We start from the raw sequence: 25,084 nt of genomic DNA, 5'->3' as shown, positions 1-25,084 counted from the left end.
CACCGCTCCCAGCATTTTCATGTTCATTGCTATTGTCACCATCCTCTCCTTTGCCACCTCCACTTTCTCCTTCCTCTTGGTGGGAATCATTCAAATACTTGTCTCCATCCTCCTATTCAGTCAGATGTGGCACAAGTGTTAGAGGTTAGTATATCTTTTAGTTATTCAATTCAAGCATTTGAAAAAAAATGGATGTAGTAAGGACTTACATTGAGCAAGGGCACAAATTCCCCTCTCTCTACGTGCAAGTTCATCAGAGCTTCTGTACTTCATACAACATGGTGCTTGCTTCATGTTGCAAGCTCTCCTCTTTAGGACTCATGCTATCCTATGTTCCACATCTCTTCTCTTTCATTCTAGGGTGAAGGAGCATCAAAGTAGTGTTTATCATGTCCTATATTTCATTTTCCTTTAGTGCATCCTCCTCTTCTCAATGCATTCATTATATTGCTTTTCAGGCTCTCGATTCCTTTAGAGTGTTTTGATAACCTTGGGTCCACATCAACTCGGGAGGATGATTATGCAATGTGTGTGCTCTCACAATTCCCGGAATAATTTCATCTCCCTACATGAAAATAATTTAGTTAATTGACTCGACAAAGTCACATGAGAAGACAAAGAATTCACTCATGAACAAGGGAAAAGGAGACTTCTAGCTCATCGTACAATTGCATCTCAAGTAAAAATTGGAAGTGACCATAATTCTTTATGTGTGCTATTGATATGGTGCATACTCTCCTTATTTGTCCTCTGTATCATGCACAATCACACAAGGCTTGTTGATAAAGATTTGCTCCTCTAGTCTCTTCTTTGGATTCTGGTGAGCTTGAAGACATCTACAAAGGCTACATTGCTCATTACAACAAAAGGTTATTGCATAATCCATACATGATGACAAAACATGCAAAAAATGAATTCTATTTGCTACAATTATTCACAATGCTATGTGAGTTTAAGGCTTGTGCAAAGATCATGGCCATCGGTCCCATTTTCATGCTTAGAAGACCACTTAGCATTTTTTTATATGCCCATGCATGATGCATGGCCAAAAACATGGTAATATGGATCCTTGACTATGCAAATGGTACTTGATGGGCATGATACTTTGCAACTTGTGCAAAGTATCATGGCCATCGGGTCCCATATGTATGCTTAGAAGACCATTGAGGCATATTTTTGTACACCCCTGCGTGATGCATGGTAAAAATCGTGGACATATGGCTTCCTTGACCATTGCAATGGTAACCGATGGGAATGATACATTGCGTAGGCCTTAAAGTAGGTTATTTAATGCCTGTGCAAATTATCATGTCCATCGGGTCCCATTTGCATGCCTAGAAGGCCACCAAGGCATTTTTTTGTAAGCCCATGCATGATGCATGGTCAAAAACATGAAAATATGGCTTCTTGACCGTGGAAATGGTTACTAGATAGGCATAATAGTTTTCACAAGTTCTAAAAAATTGTTATTTTAAGGGCCGTGCAAAGTATCATGGCCATCGAGTCCCATTTGCATGCTTAGAAGACCACCGAGGCATTTTTTTGTACGCCCATGCGTGATGCATGGTCAAAAACATGGAAATATGGCTCTTGACAATGAAATAGTACCCTATGTGCATGATACTTTGCACGGGTCTTAAGGTAGGTGAGTTTAAGACCCATGCAAATTATCATGGCGATCAGGTTCCATTTACATGCTTAGAAGACCACCGAGGCATTTTCCCCCCACACATGTGAGATGCATGGTCAAAACATGGAAAGATGGCTTCTTGACCATGAAAATGGTACCTAATGAGAATGATAATTTTCACAAGACTTAAAGTAGGTGAGTTTAGGGCCCATGAAAAGTATCATGGCCATCGGGTCCCATTTGCATGCTTAGAAGACCACCGAGGTATTTTTTTTGTACGCCCATGCGTGATGCATGGTCACTTCTTGAGCATGCAAATGGTACCCAATGGACATAATAATTTGTATGAGACTTAATTAGATGATTTTAAGGCCTATAAAAAGTATCAAGGCCATCGGGTCCTGTTTGCATACTTAGAAGTCGACCGAGGTATTTTTTTGTACGCCTATGCATGATGCATGGTCAAAAACATGAAAATATCGCTTCTTGACCATGCAAATAGTATCCTATGGGCATGATGCTTTGCAAGAGCCTTAAAGTAGGTGATTTTTAAGCCCACACAAAGTATCATCAGGTCCCATATGAATGCTTTGAAGACCACTAAGGAATTTTTCCCCCACACATGCGTGATGCATTGTCGAAAACAAGGAAATATGACTTCTTGACCATGCAAATATTCTTTATAGTCATCGAAGGAAAAATATTGCATATTGTGAGTACTACTGGCCACGTGGACCATGATGTGGATTGATGTCCAAAGGGATTAACACCATCCATAGCCATCCCAAGATGCAAATTATGAGGCCCAAGCCCATACTCTGTCCGCTTCTTCTCTAAGTGTCTCCTTGCCTTTCCATCTGTAGTTTCATTCGTTGAGTGGTTGCGAGAATGCCAATCCATAAGCCTAGCTAAGGATCCACAACAAAACAAGTGCACGATGCGTGTTAAGATCAGCATGTGTCGCATTGCCTTTCTCAAAATCTTTTGTCCTTCTGTGTCTTGTCGGTATCAAGATACACCGCATTGTGGACAAGTTATAGAGTGACCATATGTTCCTCTATAAAGGATGCAATCATTAGGACATGCATGAACTAACTTGTAATCCATTCCTAATGATGCCATCATTTTCTTTGCATCCTTTCTTGAGTCAGGAATTGTCTTTCTTTTGGGAAGTAGTGTTTGGAGTAACTCGAGACATTGATCCATTCTTGAATTTGAAGCAACAAATTGGAAGCACAAGCATGAATGTATAGTTTAAAATGCATCAAAACTCTTACTGAAAGAGGGACAAAATGCTCGGGTCTAACCATCCATACCTTACTTGTGAATTAAAGATAAGAAGAATGGCTGCAAGACAAGATTTGCTTGGCCCTATTATCATACACATATATGTGCTCCTCATCCATACACTCCTGTCCCATTTTCATTTCCTAACATTACATCGGCACCACCTACGAACATTGATGAGAGCAAATGCTACATCAATATTTGTGCGAAGGGTTATGACGAAAGAGGTGCAGACCAAACTATAAGATAATGACATTTTGTTAATATTGATAATTTAATATTTTATTTTAATGATTTCAAAAATAGATTACTGATCCAATTATCACAACTTTCAAGATGTTATTTAAGTTGATGATTTTGCAATGCAACGCGGGGTGAAGGTGACAGCATCAGTGTGGATTCTGCACTTGGACACTAGATGGGGATGTTCAAGTGTCACATCTAGGTTTTCATGCATTCTTTATTCTCACCTCACAGAAAGGAGGAGCTAACCAAATGCAAGGAACTTTCAGTGCCCTTACCTCCCTCAGTGTGAATAAGTGCATTTTGATGAGTCAAGATCTCACTCTTTCAACTTTTGGGAAAAGACCAACAATGCTACATTCCAAAATTACATATTAAAAGAGTGAAACAATAGGTACTTACAAAAAAAGCATAAAATCGGGCCTTCCTGCCCGAGCCCGATTGGCCCACTTTATGCTTACTCAAAGCTGCCACCTTCCTCTGCTAATCATACTTCTGTGGATCCTTTAATTCCTTTTTCACAATCTTTCAATCTTTTAGGTGGACCCAAGCATGCTTTGATTCCCTGTGGCCTTTGCCTTCCTATGAATTTGGTATCTCCACGACTTGAGCACAGTAGCCATCCTTATTAACATCCAATGTTTGTCGAACTCAAGCCCTCAAACATCATTGGGAACTCCTCCTTCAATGTTTGAATGACATAATCTCTTTTCGTCTATGATTGCTTGTGGAAATCCACTACCACCCTCTAGAATTCACAGGAGACCAACCCATGCATTTGGCTTATAACCCGAATACCTCTAGAATCCATTATTTCGAACTCCCTATCAACCTCATAGGGGAGGGTGGTGGAAGTTTGGGAGTTAGCTTGACTCCCCCCAGTAACATTGGCTATACTTAAGCCAAAGCATCTACGTTGGCACTTACTCTCTCTCTCCCTAGCTCCATTGGGGGTAGCTTGGGAGATCTCTATGAAGGCCAGCAGACCCAGCACTCACTATCTCTCCTCCTCAAACTCTTGCAGCAGCCGTCTAGCTCTATCATCAAGAGATAGTTGTGCGAGTAGTTCGTGAGCTTTCTCGCTACTACTACCCAAGGTAGTAATATTGGAGGGCCTCTTATGACCACCTCTACTCGATCCTCCGCTAGTCATCCTTCAGAAAATCAAATGGTACATTATATTTAAATTTTAAAATGCATTCTATGTAAACAAGGAAACATCCTCCCCTTACTATGAAGGGGAAAAGAAGCATAGAGTCCAAGGTTTATAGCAAGAAGGAAACTTGTGTGTTGAGTGAAAATTCAAAGGAGCACAATGGCAAAGGCTCCGACCACTTTAGCATTGTGTTCCTTGGAAGTTTTGCCCAAGAGAAAATGCACAAAATTTTGTTCTCATTGTTCTCTAGCGGTCAAGTTTACAACGAGAAGAAATATCATGTGCGATGTTCTAGAGCATATGCATAAGCGTTAAAGCTTTACGCATTTACTTCAAGCCTGTATCCAAAAAACATATGCATAGAGATTTTAAATCTTATGCATATGCACAAAGTTTTAAAGCTTTGAGCATATGAAGCATATGCTTATTGCTTTAAAACTTTAAAGCTTTAAGCATGAAACTTCATGTAGAACTAAGAAAATAATGCAAACAACCTACCCCATCTCATTTGCAAATGCTTAAGGCATTGCAAATGGAAAGGGAAAAAGAGAAGGGAAGAAGAAGGACAAGAGAAAAACTAAAGAGAAGGATTGGAGGAAATAGAAGAAAGAAGAAATTGGAACGGAGAAGGGAAAGGAGAAAAGAGAAGGGAGAAGGGGGAAAAGGAAAGGGAGAAAAGAGAAGAGAAAGGAAAGGGGAAGGGAAAGGGAAAGGGAAAGGGAAAAAAAGGGAAGGGAAGGGAAAAGGTTAAAAAGGAAAGGGGAAGGGAAGGGAAAGGGAAAGGGAAGGAAAGGAAAGAATGGGAAAGCGAAGGGAAGGGAAGGGAAGGAAAGCAAAATTGAAAGGGAAAGGGAAAGGGAAGGGAAGGGAAAGGGAAAGGGAAGTACAAGAAGGAAAGGGAAAGGAAAAGGGAAGGAAAGGGAGAAGGGGAAAGGAAAGAAAAACCTTACAAAACAAAACAAAAACAACATACTTGGTACACAGATTCAAAGGAGAGGTGCTTGCAAGTTTTGAGGGTGCTCCAAAGTTGTGGAGAGGGGCTTGCAAGGTCTAGAGGTGGTTGAAGATTGTGGAGGGTTGGGAGAGATGAATGATAGCAACATGATTCAAGACTATGGTTTTAGCTCCCACAGCATCGAGATTAGCATCAAAATTAGTGTCCAAGAAAGTGTCGATATTAACGCATCAAAAAAAGCCTTAAAAATCAAATACACTAATTTTGCCACCTTTTTCTATTTGGGCTCAAAATTTTCATGCTTGTCTCTAATCCACTTCTTGATAGATTTCAAAAGATGATAACCTGAAAGGGATTATGAATTTTGAACCTATGAGCATTGTTTTAGATCTATATCCCTATCTAATGGCACCGGGACCTTATGGGCCCATGATGGCAATTTTCCATGGCCATGTTCAGCATCCATGGACAAAACTGGATGAAAGCTAACATGCCTCTAATTCATGATGGTACAAAGATCCTTACTAGGCTTTTATTGCATTTGGTGTAGGAGAACAACATTTTTTAGAGGGTTCATATTACTTTTTCACATGCATCAATGCCTCAGGGGTATTCTAAGCATGCAAATGGGACTTGATGGCCATGATACTTTGCAAAAACCTTAAACTCACCTAAAATTATTCAAGTAACATTACTTCCACTTGAGTTCAACCCATTTTTGAACTCTTATTTCAATTTGATTGACACATCATTGTTTCTATAGTATGTACTTCCAATTGTTTTGTGGGGATGAAGTACTCATGCATTAGAGACCATCAACAAGCTCAATGTATTTGTAAGGTATGTCAAAGGGTCTGAAAATGCATGTCTAGTTTTCCTTGTCATTGCAAAAGCAAGTTCCATTGCTACTGACATGTAAATCCAGGTGGATATCATCAAAAGAGATCAAGAAATCATCCATTCCAAATATGCAATTGAAGGATGTTTGATTGCAAAGGCGTTTCCAACAAGTATCATGGACATCCAATTGCATCTACTCATGCACATGGAAGATGACGTGGCATATGCATGCATTTTGCATAGTCGATGGATGTTTTTTCTTGGAGCGGTTTATGGTGTTGAAAGGGTATGTAAGACAAAAGGCTAGACCATAGGGAAGCATGGTAGAAGGCTGGTTTGTGCAAGAGTCAATGTTTTATATTATGGATTTTCTTGTACAACTCATGCTAGACATGCCTCGACTTTGGGATGATAGTGATGACCCATGCGTAGTAGGAGAGATCGGACAAGGGAAGGGAAAGTAGAAAACAACTAGTATCACCTTGCAACAAAAAGTGAGCACCTTTTATATTTATAATTATGGAGAAATGGATCAAACAATATGAAGAAGAAAGAGCTAAAAAAGAGGACGATAGAAAAGCATGGCGAAGGGCCAATAGAGGTAGGAAGCATCCCTCATAGTTATCAACAATGCCAGCTAAATGCACCATTAATTGGTTAGAAGACACTCATGAATCTGCTAGTCAAAGAGGGGAGATTGTGACATATAGGGAGGAGGAATTTGCACAAGGTTACAATCTAAAGGTATGTAATCATCCTGCTTTTATTTTACAATTGTCTATACACTTTTGGTATAAACTAACAAGAATCCATTACCTCTGTAGTACCATTCATTCAATGCAACGTGGGCGTATGGCAAAAATCACTATGGAGTAGAGAAAATTGATGTAAAGCTTAGCACATTGATCGAGGAGTCATGACCAATTTTTCGCAAGAGAGTAGAGCTAGTGTGAGGTTTACAAATCATCGTAGGCAAAACAGATTATGTTGGAACCATACAATATATTTTGCAAGCGAATTTTAGGAAATTCCAAGTATTTATATTTGAGGTGAAATGGTTCAAAGTCGTCTATAGAGGTGCTCAAGCTACAACCAGGAAGGATCCTAGTGGGGGTTTGCCATTGACTTAACAAAAAGTTGGGATGACCATATTGATACACTCGTGCTACCCATGCACAGCGACCAAGTAAGCATTTTCTTATATGGATATCATTTCCCATTCAACTTCATTAAAGCTTGCGTGAAGATATCGTGGATTTTGGTTTTACGTGGTCTTTCAACCCGATTGAGTGGACAACTAGTGGCGGTTTGTAGCACTTCCAATACCCATTCTACTAGAGTTTTGCAGCGACCAAGTAAGCATTTTCTTATATGGATATCATTTCCCATTCAACTTCATTAAAGCTTGCATGAAGATATCATGGATTTTGGTTTTAGGTGGTCTTTCAACTCGATTGAGTAGACAACCAGTGGCGGTTTGTAGCACTTCCAATACCCATTCTACTAGAGTTTTGGAAAGTGAATATAGTACGAGTTCCTTGGAGGGTTTCTCAGATACTATTTTTGGAGGATGAGCATCTAAGAACAAAGATGATCGAGAGACCCTCCAAAATTAGTATTTGAGAAACCCTCCAAAAATGGTTCCTGGCCACGGATGATCGAGAGGATGAGCATCAATCTCGCAATGAAGACTCCAGTGGTGCTCTAGTGACACTGCGATTGATTAAAGAACAAAGAAGAACATTGATTTTAGTTTGTGAAAACATTTGAATTTGATTTAATTTTTGCAAGGTTTGGATAGGTTGGAATCCCACACTACCCAAATTTTGGCATGTCAGAATATTGATGCTTTTTTGACGCTGTGTTTTATTCTAGAGGCATTTTCGACGTAAATACCTCGGGCACCAACTCCCTTTAGTAAGAATACCTATGAAAATTTGAGTATGAAATGAATTTAACTATATGCCATGAGTAAAAGTTAATCAAATTAGCATGATTGTGTTCTACACTAAAAGAGCTTCAAATATGTATTTACACCTTGAAATTTGGGTAACACATGAAAAAGTTACATGATTTTGAAAGGAGTTGGGTTTTTATATTTTGTTAATGCCCTCATTCTAAAGCCCCCCCTCCCCTCTCCCCCTTCTTCCCCCCCTCCCCTTGGGTCTCAAATATTATGTAAAATATGTACAAATCTTAAAATGTTTCATATTTTTTGTGCTTTGCGGTAGGGAGGGCTGGAGGATTGTCATATTTTTCCCTTGCATAATTAAAACTTTTGTAGGAAATCCATGCATATTATATATGGACCTTGTCCCCCCATACCCTAGATTTTGGATGAGGGCAGTAACATGATACATATTGAGTTGGTGCCCTAGGCATAAATATAGATGCTATTTCTAGCAGATGACGCTATTATCGATGCTAATATTGATAGAAATATGGGTGTTAATCTTTATGGCTCTAATACCGATGAAAGGCTGCCGCATTGAGAAACTTAGTAAGTGTTGAAATAGGAGCTCATGGTAGTAGTGTGAATGCGATATAAAACCATTGTTGCAAGTGCTATTTTGCACATCATCAAACTGGATAGCATGCCATTTTTCCTTTTGGGATTTCCTAATATTTTAGGCCTCATAACACATGTTTGGGTGTCATTTGAAGTCTAATTTGTTGATGTGTATGGCCAAAGAAGGCAAACCATGGCCGCCAAAACTCCACATCTCTCACATTGGCTTTTGAAAGCTGTTGCCATGACAGGTGCCTTCATCATTTGTTTAGGTGAGTCATTATCTTCCAATGTTTGCTCTTGTGATAAGCTACTTGGTCTTGGTTCATATTCCTTAAAATAAGGTATCTCATGGTACAATACAATGTGTTATGGATGTTCCTCTCAACTTAAATTAGTTGTGAAATTTACTTTGTCTAAGGTTTAAATCCTTGAACTCTCCTAAACATGATGTGGAATCTCTTAGTGTCTAGCCATGGCAGATGGGAATGAGATGGATGTGGTGCCATAGTTAAGCAAGATCTTTGTCAACATCAATTAACATGCCCCAAGATAGGCTACAGAATGCCCATGATATGTGTGTGCATGTGCGTGTGCATGCTCGTGTGCATGTGCATGTGTGTGTGTGCGCGTGCGTGTGCGTGTGTGTGTGTGTGCATGTGTTATGCATATATTAAAATGCTAGTAACATAAGGAATGAATTTTTGACATTCATCATGGAGAAGGGGATCTGTATTGTTGAAAACATTAGATCTAGAACATATAGGACTATCCATTGGGTCCATTGAATAGGCCATCATGGCCGATTACAAATGGTATGTTGGCAAGTGCTACAAGGGCAACATAGATGAGAAGAATGAAGAGAGGTAGCCATCTAGGTACCACATCTTGTCCTGAAGGAGCCATCTAGACCATCACACCATTCTTCAATGGTGGGAGCCTACTTCAAACTTTCTTCATGCTTCCATTTGGTGCATGGTCCTTCAGGTATATGTTGATGCTTATTAAAGGGTCCTTCATGTGTTATGTTGAGCTGAGCTATAGAGATGAGCGAAAAGCCATAAGGTTGTTGGGATATTTGTGATCAAGGGCTTGCTCTAAGGTGCATGTGTGCATCTAGTAGCAGTAGTCACGTGTGTGTATGTGTGTGTAGTGAGGTGTCTGGACCATGACATAAGTGATGATGTAATGCGAGGCCCCCTCTTAAGGAGATGCCTATGATATAGGAGTGATCTCCTTTGATGTAGGAGAGGTTCCTGTGATTTAGGCCAACCTCCCACACACTCTATAAAAGAGAGTTACCTCTCTCACAATGAATAGAACACCATTTTGGCTTCATCTTGTGTTCTCATATCTTGAGTCATTATGCATCTATTCTCTCCCACCACTCCCCAACAAAGGCAAGCCAAATAATGCAATCACAAGTGGAGACCCGGTATAGAGAATCAATTTCTTTTGTACCAATGTGCAGCATTTGATCCATTCTCTCCTTGTTAGACTCATAATTTACTTTGTGCCAATGTGCCATTCTATTAGTTTTGGATATTTCACTTTTTTGAACCAATAACTAATTTGGGATTGATATAGAAAAGATTTGAAGGATATTTCATGCTTTCATAATGCATGTTGCCACGTCTTGAGAGCTTTCATGAGTTAAGAGATGGACCAAAATGTGTAAACTTAGCACTAAAATTTATGCTCTTATTTTTCATACTCTTCCAAGTTGATGGGGTCAAGGTTGGGATTTGTAATAATACTTTTGGTGTTGAAGGAATAGCATACAATATGCCCATGGATGGCTTGCGACTTGATTGCCAAGGTCAGAGCTTAAGCTAGGGTGCTAAGATATCTTGGGGTACTATAACAATGATGACGATAATAATGATAGAGATATAGTTTGGCAGCTTGGCCTTCCATACTTTTGTGTCATGTAGTTGATGTGGTTGAGGGAGAGAGTCCTAGTGTCTACAAGTGTTCCCAATCCTTACAATGTAAAAAGGTATTAAAAATTTGAGATTGTGTTGATTACATAAAGCTTAATGCTAACATGATTATTGTTGATACATTTTAGTGATCAGGTTGATTACATAGATCTCAATGCTTACATGATGCTTGACCCTTGTGATATAATATAGTGATAGTATCCTTGATCAAGTATTGGGTCATGTTTCTATCATGTGATGCCTTTTGGGGTAAGAAGTGACTCATTGACATTTTGCCTCACGTCAATGACTATTTTGCTATTTTTTTGGATGACTTTTGTGTATCTGCCTTTCAAAGAATGCACCTTTTCTGTAGTCCTTGCTTCTCTTCACAAATAAAATTTACTCATACCAAGCTATCGGTACACTCCAACATTTTCATTGTCACTTTTGAAAGGAAACTTTCTCAATTCTACAAAATCTGCTAACTGAATTTTAAGGCAACTCACATTTGCGCTTAAAAATCTGCTACGAAAACCTCCGAAAATTTGGAACCCCAAGTTCTGTTTCTGAGAACATCGATGTGCTCACGTGTTGTGCTGGCGTGCCACGCATCATCTGTCAAGTGAGCAAGGCTTGTGACACGTGGCAAGGGAGTATCTTTTTTGGCGGGAAATTGGATAAGATCCATTTTGTGTTGTTCCAAAGGCATACACTCAATCATTCATGGTCTAACGATTGCAAGCAGCCATGGCGGAATCCCTTCCCTCTTGGGCTTGCCAACCCTGCCTTATGGGCATCGATGAAGCTGGCCGCGGCCCTGTCCTTGGTATCTTCTCCTTCTCCTTGTCCCTGCCTTCAAAGTCGCCCATTGGCTTGTTGAATCATTGCTTTGAATTACGCGACATTCTTTTGTTACAGGTCCAATGGTTTATGCGTGTGCGTATTGCCCCGTTTCTTACCAATCGGAGCTGGCGACCCTTGAGTTCGCAGGTAAATCAGACTTATATTGATCTGTGATCGGTTTCTCTATCAGCTGGATGGAAACCAAAATTTAAGATATTGCTTGAATATTGGATCGTTTTTTTTTTGGGTGCTCTGGTATTTGCGGATTGTATAACGATTGCTTCTGCTGGGCCTTAAAGCTGTTCTCTATAGTAGAAGTGTCCAGGGGATTTTTCTACATATATATGCCGTTGAAAAAATGTACGGAAAAAAACCCGTTGAAGTTTGCTCTATAACTGCTTTATTTGGGAATTACACTTTTCATAATGACGAAGGTTCCACAGAATGCATCCGTGTAGGAGTTGGCAAGATAGTTTATATTGCTAATGCCCATTTTGTATCTCCTTTTGCAGATTCCAAGACACTGAAGGAGTCTAAAAGAGATGAGCTTTTTGAGAACATCAAATCTGACGTGTCTATGGGCTGGGCTGTGGATGTGATTGATCCCAGGGTTCTCTCTTCCTTAATGCTTGCAAAGTTCGTAAGATTCAGAATCTCTGCTTATCTCTCTTAATTTTTCTGTTTGACACGGCTGTTTAAAAAACAGGTAATTATGTGCTAAAATTGTAAACTGCCGTAGTACTAAGTTTGATTTTGAATGCGTGCAGGGACAAAACAAACCTTAATATGATATCATACAAATCTGCAATGGGGCTCATTGCTAAGGTGTTAGGTTGGGGTATCTTGCTGACCGAGGTATCTCACTTTTTCTTTCAGCATGAATGTTTTTAGTAGCATATTTACTTGTAAACTACTTTTTAAGAGAGGTGTTGTCACATAACTGCAACTTGATTTTTGGGAGGCACGTTGTTATTTTGGAGCATATGATTTATTGAATTTCCATCACTAAGTCTTGGCTTTGTTACTTTGGCATCTAAGTATACATCTCAAAAAGAGCATGAAAGGTTGTTTTTCCTCACAACATCATTTTCATCATTATTGCACGAGAGAATTGTCTCCTTATCCGAATATTGCAACAAACCATTATCAAAAAACAATTCACACGAGAAACAATCACATTTATCCATTTTTGCAATAAATGAAATGTCTCCAAAGCAAAACAGAAATGTTGCCACAAAGGGCAAGAAGCTTTTCATAACATTGAAAGTGACTTAACGCGGCTCAAATAACCAACAATCACAAGAGAGCTCTGGCTGTAGAACCACAACAAATGTCAGACTTGTCCCATCTTATAACATGGAATGATAGCTCCTAGTGGTCTTGGATCTCCACATTAAGATTTAGGACCACCTCTTCACAAGTCTTGGAAGCACCATGTGCATAGCAGTGGCTATGAGTTATGAGTTCCCCCGTGATTAAATAAAACATGAATTGGATGCCCCTTGTGTTGGAATAGGGTTGGTCAGCTCCCCACTTGTGAGCTCCCATATGAGGAGTGCATCGGGTGTTGGAAAGGTCACCTCCCCATCTGTAAGCCCCCATACGAGGAGAGCATGGGGGAGGGATACCTAGGGCAGGATGTGCCCAAGAGAACAGGAAGAGAGGGGGCTACCACATGGACCGCACCTCACATCAAAGAACATGGAAGGTACCTGGTGTTGGGATGGATCTGCAGCAGCAAAAGGCGAAGCAGTAGCCAGCACAAGGGACCCAGAATAGGAGGCAATGACATGGTGCTGACATTTGCAGGATGTACGGATCTGTACGGCACTAGAGAAGGGCCTAGTAGAGGTGCAACATGGCAGGGGTTACTAGCAGCCTGGTCGGCCAGGTATAGGGCTGGTTCCAGCCAGCCTACCATGCCTAGAAAATGGCAAGGCAGAGGGGGGCTGGACCCTGCATATATAGGAGGGCATCTGCCCTTGAAGTGAGGGCCAAAGCCCTAGTTTTGTGGGCCGTTTTGCAGCAGCCTGGTGGGCCTATTTGGGTCGGCCAGATTTAGGCTGCTGGTCGGTTTTTTGGGGCAGGCCTTGGGCCTATAAAAGGAGAGGCCCTGGGTCTCATAATACATCAAGCAGTGCAGCCTCCTAGGAGCAGTAAGTAGCACCAGTAGACCTATACTTGGGCCTACTTCAGGAAGGTCAAGGAGGATCAGGAGTGCTGCTCTACATTGGCTGAGACCTAGGCTGTCTACCACGGCAGTAAGATGTTGAGTTTTGGACATAGAGTCTACATATGCTCAAGGTGGAGCATGCGGCTCAAGTCTAGAGATATCCGGCAGATAGTAGAAGTACGTGGTAAGATCAAAGGACCACACTCTGGTGGGACTTTGGATCTCTCTCTCTTTTGTATTGTGTCTATAGCTTTGGATGGAAATATATATTCTTTTGGTAGCTTCTATATCTGGCTGGTTCATTGTCTATTGATGAGTCTGCACATCTATGTGATGCACATAAGTTTAAGAAGTTTGTGATTCCACTCCCCACACACACTGTGTGAGCTTCTGGGCTATTCTATCAGTCTTCGACTGTGCGTACCCTCTGCTGGTCGACTTTTAACATGGTATCAGAGCTCAAGTACGAGGCTCACATGTGTGGGAGCTTGATGGCAGGGACCTTGCTGAAGGATGACCCTGATTCAGAGGGTCTTGGGAATCAACTTCCACGACTGGAGGATAGTGTCCTTGCAAGGAGGGTGACTCAGGTTCAGTCAGGTGCGTACGGAGCTTTAGTCTACAGAAGGTTGGGTTTGTTTGATTTTGCTGTGTGGTTTAGCAGCAAAGATGTCGATGCACATACGTTTAAGAAGTTTGTGATTCCACTCCCCACACACACTGTAAGAGCTCCTGGGCTATTCTATGAGTCTTCCATTGTACGCACCCTCTGTTGGTCGATTTTAACATCGGGAGGGTGGACCATAGAATAGTAATAGGCATGGGGCTGCCACATTGGCAGCACATCGGCTGCCATGTGGGCAGTAGAGAGAGAGGACAAGTATCTTGTGGAGGAGATCCACCATGGAGGGCAGATCTGACAGAGAAGGTTCTAGATGCTGTCCAAACATGGAGAGGACAGAAACGCACAGGGAAACCAGTTCAGCAAAGGTTTTGGGACCCTATGAGCAGGATTGGGGCTTAGAATGAAGGCTGGAACTGCCTAGGCCAGTGGCTGGATGCCACGTGGCCAGGCAGGACCTACAAAGAGAGCCCAGGGAGACATTTATAAACGCCCAAACCCTGCAGTCGATTGGCAGGCTGCTGAGTCGGCTGGTAGGGGGCAGCAAGTCGGCCAGTAGGGGGAGGGGCTTAAGCCCTATAAAAGGGAGGCCTTTGGGCCTCGTTTAATCATTGCTTGGAGCAGCCCTAAGACAGCAGACACGAGCAGCAGAGGGACCTACCTTGGGCCTACATTCAGGAGAACGTGGATGGGCGGAAATATACAAGTGTTGCTTCTATATTTGTCTTGATGCAAAGTCTATTTGTTGGCCTGCACGCACATGAATGGTTGTGAAGCACACATGTTTATGAAGCTTGGTTCCATAGTGAAACACTTCCGCGTGTAATTTCTGGGTCCATCTATCGGTCTTCCACTTGAGATACCCTTTGGTGGGATTTCATTTTCTAACACCTTGATCCAACCTACCATGGAAATGAAATCATGGGGTCTAAACACACTAACATTGAAATGGCAGTACTTAAAATTGAATAGGAAGAAAAGACATTATGAATATCAATGTGAAGATGATTATTTGAGAGTTAACAGGGCATGCATTCGACAAGTAACCAGGCTTGCCGCTCGTAAAGCTGAGTCCCTTCACCCAAGCATCAGCCTGTGTTGGCGAATTGGCACGAGGCTTCTTTGCAAGTGGTCTCAAAGTTTGCTTAGCCTTATTAGGCTTGGAGTTGGCGTTGCCAGCTCATCAGTTCTTTTGGGTGTTCTTCTGTTAAGGCCTTCCTCTTTTACTGGTTGGCGAAGGTCTTGAATCCTTGTGTGAGAGGGTGTTGTCACAAAACTTCACAAAGTGGAGTGCCTGATTGAGTGTCTCGAACTTATTTCGCCTGATCTCATTTTGATAGTCTTTCGATAGATTACAAATGAAGAAGAGACAAAGAGTTTTGCCAGCTGAACTCAGGGAATTTAGTTGTGATCTCCTTGATTTCTTGGATGAAGGAATCCAAGGCTTCCCACCCTTATTTAGGGTTTGAAGATTCCGAGAATTATTGGGCTTAAGAGGGAATTCTTTTGTGAAGGCCTCACAAAACTTGTTGTAGGTCATAGGAATGGAGGGCTTTTCCTTCAAATCCACTGCCAGGAAAAGCTTTTCCTTGAAGATACATTTGTACAAGGGCAGCGCGGAGATTGTCAAAATAGTTGGTGATGGCAAAATGTGCCTTCAAAGTACGCAACCAAGAGTAGACATACTCTGTTGCACGCTCCTTTTCGCTTGAATAAATCACAAGTGAAGTTTGGCATGCCATTGTGTTTGCTATAGCAAGAGAACTTGTTGTTGCGTAGTCTCAAGGTGTCTTACCAGACACAGTTCTTGCTTTAAAACAGCCTCACAAAGCTACAAACTTAGTTAGCCTCTACCTCTACATGCGTGTGCATGAGTCTAGCAAACTACAACTTGCTGGAGCCTAACGCTGCCTCATCAAAATTGTACAGACAGCCAGGTGCTGCTCCACACAGTTTGCAGCAACCAAAAATGGATAGCCTAGTTGCTGCCGTAACAGCCTGAAAATAATCCAAAAACAGCAAAAATGGGCCATCGCAAGCATCTCTCTCTCTCTCTCTCTCTATATATATATATATATATATATATATATTGCTTATACTTCCTAGGCGTTGTGCTACCAGACAAAAGTTTGCAAATTGCTATATCACAGTTACACGAAGAACATAACACAACAATTTGTTAGCTTGCAAATCCTCCTTACAACCTTGAAATTCAGCACTTGAAGGACAAAAATGGAAACTGAGTTCACGATTGTCTATCCTCCTCAACAACAAAGTTTTCCCCTAAACATAAAAAAGAAATTCACAGTTTGAAATTTACGTTGTAGACCACGCACCATTTCTCAACCTAGAAGGAGCACACATGAGCTCTACTTCCAAATTCGTATCTGTAGTTTGGAAGACCAAAGAAGGAATCCATGAGCTACTTGCAACACCACCATATATTAGTGTACATGCACAAGGACACACATGGTGGTGTCACCACCCAAAGGTAGATCTATGCAAGATCACCTCTGAGCTAGAGGTCGGCAAACCCCGGATCAATGATCTCCTAGGTAAGACTATGCGTCCCATACCATGTAGCCCCATCAATGTAGCAATGTTATTAGGGAATCGTAGGCTTGGATGGGCTCCATCCTAGTTGGGTATCCTTAGGAGGATCCACTCCTAAGATTACCCCAAATGAGTTGAGGTTAATTGTTATATAGGCTTTAGGTCATAAGACTATCCTAACTGTACTAAAGATACGTCATGCCCTAACTGTCTCAGGGTTAGGTTACATGACCCTAGATTAACTTGACTTTCATAACTCTTGCCACATTATGTTCAAACGTGGACATAACACTATGGCCTTGTTGTACCTCCTCTTACTATATAGCATTTGGAATCCTCATAACTCTGTGGGGGAGCACTTGGCATGTTGGCTCTACATGTAATAGAGTGTGGAATTGATCTGACATTGGCATATGTACCGAAATCTTGGTGGACCCTCCTTTATGAAAGGCCCAATTGCCAAGATAAAACTGGTCCAATCTCTCCAAGAGCTCGTCATAGGCATTGCTTGCCAATGGAAAACGTAAGCTCCTTGAGTCTTGGTCAACTTAGGCTTCCTCCAAGCATCGTGTCCTTGAATAGGAAAAATGAAATGTGCCCACATGCCTCGCTCTACAAAAGACATGGGAGAAAGGACATCCCTCCTAGCTTTTCTCTCGAACTCTAGATTTTTCAAATGCTTGCGATGCAATGAGGTCTGGTGCTTGTGGCCCTCTTGCACATATGGAATGGAGCTTTCTACAGAGGCCTCCCGAACATGTTCCTTGCTCGGTCCCTATTGAGTGGGGTTCATCTCCATAAGCACCCCAAATTGCTGTCCTTCTTGCTTCCGTTGTCTAGTTCTGCTCCTTGTTTTGTTGGGGCGCACTGTTACTTTTTCCAATTTTAGGCCGGCATCCAAACCATACCTGGGGGAACCTGTGAGGTGCCTTGTGTCGCTAGGGGTTGGGGTTGAGATTGCTTTTGTTGCTTCATAAGTGCCCTGCCTTGTGCCAGGGCAATGCACAAACCCTCAATCTGTCGTCTAGTGCATGTAAGACCCACCAGATGCCCAATGATTGCTCTATCATGGAGCGTTTGTCATGCATGACCTGCTTCTTTTCCTTAGGTGAAAACGAATTGGAAAGGGAGGTGGGATGGGGGATACTTCCATTTGAGCTCCTCTGGCCAGACTCAAAAGGGTAGTAGAAAGGGAGGAGGGGCTGGAATGTGAGCTAAAAGGCGGGGGCGGGGAAACGGGAGAGAAAAGGTTGGAAGGAAAAAAGGGGGGGGGAGGGGGGGGTTTCGGGCAGAAATGGAGGGAAGGGAGGTGAAGGTAGAAGAAAGCCCACAGGGGGACTGTGAACTGGGTGGTGCCCAGCAAACCCAAAAATGGGCTGCCAGCACACTGAGCAAGTTAGGAAGGAGTAGAGAAGAAGACGATAATGGGAGGGGGGCTAGGATCCGCCTGAGAATCCAGGTAGAAGGAAGAAAACAGGGGCGGAAGGAACGGGAAGATCTGAAGTGTGGAAGAAAAGGAGAGGCAGGGCGAAGCACGGATGAGCAGCAGCTTATGGGTTTCTGTTCACAGCCCAAACAAGGAGAGATGAAAGCGAGGGGGAAGCGGGAGGAGAGGCTGGAGATTCAGAGGCTGAAGCTGAGTGCATAGCTTGGAAGTGAGTAGACAGGGTATTGAGGACCACTCTAGCTCTCGGAGTTATCACTTGGGCACTTGGGCAGATTGTACTTTATCTCTTTTGTGGACTTTCAGAAGGCTTTTGATAAGGTCCTCTTGGTTCAGTGCCTTGCCATTGGTAACATTTTCTAGAATATCCAGCATGCACAATCTCTTACTGTAAGAAGCAGCAACGATAAAAATTGTACATGAGGTGGGAGGGGCAAAATAAATGATAATTGAGCTTTGGTATTTGTGCTTTCATCAGCCTGACTCTGATTGCCTTGGGAACAAAATGATTTATGTTAGCTTCATAGATTTCAAGGCTTTGTCTATGGGTTGTGATAGTATTCGTATTTTCGAAGGAAAGAGAACTTTGACTGTTGCTTTGGAGCAAATTGGGACTTGAATATAAGCTCCAAAGGGAACCTGACTGATCCGAACCGTCCTTCTTTATGCAGGTGTATGTGGACACGGTAGGTGATGCTGACAAATATGAAGCTGAACTCACAAAGCGATTTCCTGGGATTACATTTAAAGTGGCCAAGAAAGCGGACAGTCTCTTTCCAATAGTTAGTGCTGCAAGCATTGTTGCTAAGGTTATTGCTCATCTTGTTGCTATGTATTTGAGCAGGCTTGGCATGCAACTTTGGAGTTTTGCAGATAGCGACTTCTGCTTTTCTGGTTCTTAATCATCAGGTTACGAGGGATAAGGCATTAAGGCATTGGATTATTGAGGAGACAGGCAGGGAGGTCAGCAGGGACTTTGGTTCTGGCTACCCAGCAGGTAGTGTTAATGGCTGACTTCTTATGGTGTTACTGGTGGGGATGTGTGTGCACATGCGCTCGAATGCTTGCTTGCATGTTGTGAAGGCTGTATGTGGTCTGGTGCTTGCCAGGTAACCAGAGTGCCGATCATTGCAACTTTACAAATCACATTTGTATCTGTGGTGTGTGTGTGTCACCCAGCATGCACCAGGTATCCAGAGCGCCTATCATTGCCACTGTACAAAATTCGGATCAGGCCACTGTGCAAAAGCACAATAATCAGCCTGTCCCTTATTAAGTAGGTTCTCACTTCATATGCAAACTAGACACTGAATTGTATACAGGGGTCAGTTATTTAAGATATGCTCTCAAGCAGCCCAAGGAGCCCCGAGGTATCCCTAGCTTTTTCCTCCTTAAATGCTAAATCCGCATGTTTATCGAGTTTTGTTTTGACCTCATTCGAAATCAAATCATCAAGCTTGGAAATAGCATGCAAAGGTGGATCACTCATACACTGGTGTACAGCTTCTTGAATGCGATCTTGGCTAGATTGCTTCTTTAGCTGGGTCTCTAGTGTACACGGTCCATCTGCGTTTTTAGCTCTCAGTTCTCCCTTTGGAGGTTCTTGATTTGTTCCTGCAGACTCAAAGTTTGCTTGAGTACCCCTTTCCTTGGTTGGCCTGCGACTGGAAAGGCCCCTACAGAAGAACTTTGAGAGAGAGAGAGAGAGAGAGAGAGAGAGAGAGATGTGCGGAACCACAGCAGCTGATGGGCTGCTGTTCTCGCCCCTGGCAAAGAGAGAGGGTGAGCAGAAGGGGCTGGGGACACAGGCAGAAGGAAGAGAAGCAGAAGGGAGGAGGTTGGCCAGGCTGAGGGTGGCTGAGCGGAGGACTCATCTAGGTATAGGCTGAGGGTGGCAGAAGGGAGCTAGCTGGACTTCAAGCGGGACCTCTCTAGTGTATAGCACTAGAATAATGCATTATAATTGTTCATTGGAGGACGTCCTAATTTTTGTTTTGTGTACTGGATTTTCAGATCCTGTGACAAAGGAATGGCTGCAAAAACATACAAACAATATTTTTGGGTTCCCAACACTTGTGCGATTCAGCTGGGCAACCTGCAAGTCCATAATCGCGAAGGATGGAATAGAAGTCCATTGGTTAGCTTTTTTACAGTTCTGAATTGTGGCCCAAACTGATTCTGGTAAATGAATGCCCTATTATGATTAGTCATTTTACTTCTTGAATTGGCCATGCAGGGAAACAGACCTAGATGACAAGGATGATGAATGCAAGCCCAAATCTAATTCTCGGACCGTACATACTGAGTCTAATGCTGTTGGTCGGCATTCTTTTTTCTGTACGAGGAAACTTCAGCAGGTTACTACCCGGCTATGAAGTTGTCTATGATGATTCATAGATGTGCTTGTAAAGATAAGGATAGGCGCTTTTTGGTCAGCCAGAGTTGGGGCACCTTACAGTTTTAGAGAGAGGCTAGCAGGGAAGCTAGTTCAATTCTCTGCTGTAAAGCAGATCATGAGAAAGATCATTCAAAGGATGAATTCATACTTTTTGCCAAGATGCTTAGTTACAGTAGATAATAAGGTCTCCTTCTGATTTGCATTCCCAGAAGAGAGCTCTCAATATAGCTCGCTTATGAATTACTGGTGCATATTTTACAATCACATGCCTTTCTTTTTGTCTGTGTGATCATGCTATCGCTTATCTATTGTTGACATCGTGTGTTCGTTGACTAAGACCAAGGATTCTTCCAAAAGGAGAATGTCAATTCTTTGAGCAGCACTCTTTTTACAGCATCCTGTTCAAGTATTGAAAATGATGCTCAAGAAATGGTTTTCCTAGAAATGCAAATCTAACTTTATCTTTATAGATTTTGGTTTTCCTCGTCTGGTATATAGTATGGTCCATGGATGCTATTTTTGTTCTTTATTTTCATGCACATTATTACTTTGTGTGGATGTCTCTTGTTTCAGGACTTTGCACTTACTAAGGTTAAGGATTTGGGAGCTCTTGATATTTAATGCAAGCATCAGTGCATATTTTATGAGACTAGGCTAGCACATGGGTGGATTATTCATTGAGGATTTAGATTTAAGAAACTCTCTGGTTATGCACAAGTCTGCTACAAGGAGTGTATAAACATAAGTCTTCACAAATATGAGGATATCACTCAGGGGGGAGCCTCCTGGCAATCAGGTGAAGGGTGATTCAACTATGATCTTGTCTAGGCCGTGGGGTTGAGTGTAGTATCGGTAGCAATGTTGAGACATCCCTTCTACCACCTCATTATACAGGGTTCTACCAGTGTAGTCAGCTAGCACTGGTTTTCATGTTCCAAATATCACAGCATCTGATGCCACCTTTGTGATATGTCCATTTGAATAGCTTGATGTCCATTCTTGCAGCAGATCTCGGGAAGACCGAGTTGATGAGTGGCTACATCTATAATACAACTAGACCGTCCTTGAAGGAGTTCAAGTAGTCAACAAACGCTCCATGTAAAGAAGTTACGAGTGGAACCTTGTCATGTTCTCAGCCCTCTTCTATTCGATGCCGTTGGCCTCTTCTAGCAAATTTAGTAAGTCCGATTGGAGTAGGGAGATCTTGTATGTCGGCAAGGCTATAGCATCACTGGGCACTCAGGTTGCTGTGATTGTCCCGTCTACGATGTCTACAAAAAGATTAGGCTCCCATTCCAGTTTGTGGGTACATCCCCCTGTTTTTCAAGTAGCTCATGCAATTACTTGTATAACGTGTATTCCTTTAACTTACCACCTAAGCAATCAATTCGCACCAGGTTAGTCTCCTTGTTTGCTCATAAGCTCACGCTAGACTGATCAGTATAGTGCTTCTCCCGTGTAGCTACTCCTTCATGCTTTCCTTCAAAGCTTGCTTGCTCTAGTTGCTTCACCAGGTTATGGGAATCATGCATATTAAAATTACGGGGTGACTTCATCTTCTTAGGCCATATTGGTCCATATCATTCCTAGTTGTGTAGTTCCATCAAGTATATATGTATGTATGTATGTGTGTATGTATGTATATCAATACATGCCCTTGTAAGTTATTTTGAGACATGCTTTTTGCCTTTATAAATAAATCTTATCCTTATTACTCTCATTGTTTTGAATGTTGATCATTTGTTTTAGAGCCTAACAATGTCTTTTCAAGAGTTTCTAAAGACTACTATTTGATAGCGTCCAATTATAAAGAGTTTCTAAAGACTACTCTTTTGATAGCATCCAATTGTAACAATGGCCTACATAATAAAATGTAGTGATACAACATAATAACCACTTGATCTTCATTTTCTAAGTATACTTATTAATATAGGCGAAGTAAAATGAGATTATTTTATTTGGTTTGATAAATGGCATAATTTATTCCAAGCAAATTAAGGCCTTTAATTTAATATGTACTATTTTTTAATTATTTAACAAGAGGCAATAATTTGATCTTAATTTAAAATACACTATTTTTTAATTATTTAACAAGAGTTAATAATTTGATCTTAATTTAAAATATTTTATTTAACAAGAGGCAACAATTTGCTCTTTAGACTCAATGTTGCTACTTTTGAGAAAAAATCTATCATAGAGATTCTTTATCTTCGTAATCTTTTGAGCACTCTGTACAAAGTTGGAGCTCCTATGACAACTCATTCAGTCATTCAAGAATATAGTCAATCAACTTGCTACTGTTGGTGCACATGTTCCACGAAATCAATTGGTGACCTATCTTCTTGACACAGTCCAGGATCCAATGTACCTACGCGAAACAAACACATGGTGTTTAAGTATTCATGACCATATTTGAAACCAAGGACTTGGAGTTCGGATGGATGAATAACAACACTCTACTTAGTTGAAGTCATGGAACAAGATGAGTTGTCCTGTTGTGCTATTGATCTTGATAAGAGTCATGATTTACACCATCACACCTTCTGGTCATAATTGAGATCAGATACTTGACATGCAAAAGCATCCTGTAGTGTATCACGGAGCCTCTCTTTGGAACTATTGTGAGAATAGTAAAGTCAGAGTATCATCGTATGTCGGGCACACGTGTATGAGATATTTTTAGCCACATACATCATAACACCCTCATCAATGAACTCTTAGATCAAACGTGAGACATTGTGTCATCGATTTGCTACAAACGAGAGCTATAAGCAGCAAATTATGATTACAAGAAACATATGACTCTTCCAAGGGTACACTCAAAAGGGAGGTGGGGCTTACTATTGCACGGTCTTTGGGGTTAGGGCCATTTGCTATGATGATTTGCTCAGATGAAGGGACATCAAGGTCAACCTTGACAACCACAAAGGCAATAGTTCCATGACGAAAGTGAAAGGTACTCCCCCAGTTTGCATTTGCTGTGTGACCCATGGCACATACACACTTATTGCTTTATCTGGAAGTGTTGTCGAAAGGCTCTCCTCTCAAAACACTAGTGGTTGTATCCATACACAAAGATATAGAAGATGTTTTTCCTTCGTCGGTGGCTTTCTTTGAAACTGTCCCTTAGCTAGAAAACATAGGTGTGAAGGGCATGCAAAGTTATGGCCTCATAGCAATCACTATCGGAGATGAAGTTGCATATATGTTGCGCAAGTTGCATCTCTGGCCTTGAATGTACCATACTTGGCAACAACCTTGCCTTTGAAAGTGAAGCGGTGATCAATATATTCTGATGAGCCTTTTATATTCAACATGGGGAGTGCATTAGAATTGACATGTTTGCAATGCGTTAGAGTTGACAGGTTTGTAATCTGTTGGTACCAATGCCTTGCATGTTGAGAAGAGTTTCACGAGGGATATTCTCCGTTCCTTCGTTGTTTTCTACAACTTCTTTGTAGTTGGCTAGCACACTTGCGCTTACTGGATACAAACAAACACATTTCAATCATCGCGAGTGAGACTATGGATTCTGTATTTCCTTTGCAATAATTGTGTATAAAATACTTAAGCAGAGCACGCTACATTTTTGGTGATCACACACATGCACTTTTAAATAAGAAATTGGTATTGGAATAGGTCACTATGGATAATATGTGGGGTCTTAGCATGACAATGGTGATGTTGGTCCTTGAAACGTTGCTACATGCTGAAATGGTGGATTTTCGATGGCCTATTTCTGTTGTACCTCTGGATTCCTACTATGGCGATCTTTGGGGGGTAGAGTCCAAGGAATCATCTTAGGTGTTTGAAGCTCCATCTTTTGTGTGCTTCAATCCCACCTTTATACTTGAATGAAATAATTGGACATAACGACACATTTCGTTGATTAGGAGGAGCTATTGTCATCTAAATGACTACCTATATTAGCAAGAGTGACAACCTACACGAAAATCCATGGAGCTGACAAAAAAGAAGGGTTACTTATTAAGAAAGGGGTGCTAGGTTCTAGGACTCGTCCTTTGTCTCTGACAAAATAATTTGTTACGAGAAAGTATTTCTCAAAGCTCTTGTTCAAAAAAGACAAAGTATTTATAGGATTGCACCAGATGTGGCGGGGGTTCTATTTAATACTTGGGTTTAGTCAGGGACGCCTAACTAAACGTGTGCCATTAATAAGTATCATGGGTGATGCCATTTAGAAATACTCACATTAATGGATTGTCGTTTGTAAAGACCATTACTTAGCATGATTGGCTAATCATATGATGTATATTATTGCACTAAGTATTTTACTAATGGTGGATTGGTTTATTGAGTATAGGGGATGACATGGATGGGTGGGGGTAAACACGCTCGAGGGAATAAAGGCTATGGTTTTGTGCTAGTGCTATGTGATATATTAAATAGCCAAGGGTCATTATATTTTGGATAAAGGAGAGTGCTTAAAAGCCTTCTACTTTTGACATGTAAATTTGGATGAGTACGTGAGAAAAGGAGTGACAT

General features: G+C 41.5%; 1 protein-coding gene across 1 annotated transcript; it reads left to right on the top strand.

Moving 5' to 3' along the window:
- The first annotated feature begins 11,106 nt into the window (after window positions 1-11,106).
- LOC147895316 (Polynucleotidyl transferase, ribonuclease H-like superfamily protein) lies at window positions 11,107-20,964 on the top strand. Its single transcript, XM_087383628.1, has 8 exons — window positions 11,107-11,371; window positions 11,464-11,535; window positions 11,901-12,024; window positions 12,156-12,243; window positions 18,852-18,989; window positions 19,090-19,177; window positions 20,194-20,317; window positions 20,417-20,964. Exons 1-8 carry the CDS (start codon window positions 11,293-11,295, stop codon window positions 20,553-20,555), a joined length of 852 nt encoding a protein of 283 aa, XP_087239754.1. The 5' UTR covers window positions 11,107-11,292; the 3' UTR covers window positions 20,556-20,964.
- Window positions 20,965-25,084: the final 4,120 nt, after the last annotated feature.

The sequence above is a fragment of the Dipteris shenzhenensis genome, chromosome 13, assembly GCF_047967505.1.
Source record: "Dipteris shenzhenensis isolate YYH24624 ecotype China chromosome 13, Dip_SZ_1.0, whole genome shotgun sequence".
Lineage (NCBI taxonomy): Eukaryota > Viridiplantae > Streptophyta > Polypodiopsida > Gleicheniales > Dipteridaceae > Dipteris > Dipteris shenzhenensis.
This window is presented reverse-complemented; position numbering and strand designations above follow the sequence as displayed.

What these genes read in the sequence shown, in the direction of transcription:
- LOC147895316 (XM_087383628.1), top strand. Translation starts at nt 11,293, where the DNA reads ATGGCGGAATCCCTTCCCTCTTGGGCTTGCCAACCCTGCCTTATGGGC. An exon ending in TGGCCGCGGCCCTGTCCTTG is followed by an intron (nt 11,372 to 11,463) that starts GTATCTTCTCCT and finishes CTTTTGTTACAG; the next exon opens with GTCCAATGGTTTATGCGTGT. An exon ending in TGGTTCTGGCTACCCAGCAG is followed by an intron (nt 19,178 to 20,193) that starts GTAGTGTTAATG and finishes CTGGATTTTCAG; the next exon opens with ATCCTGTGACAAAGGAATGG.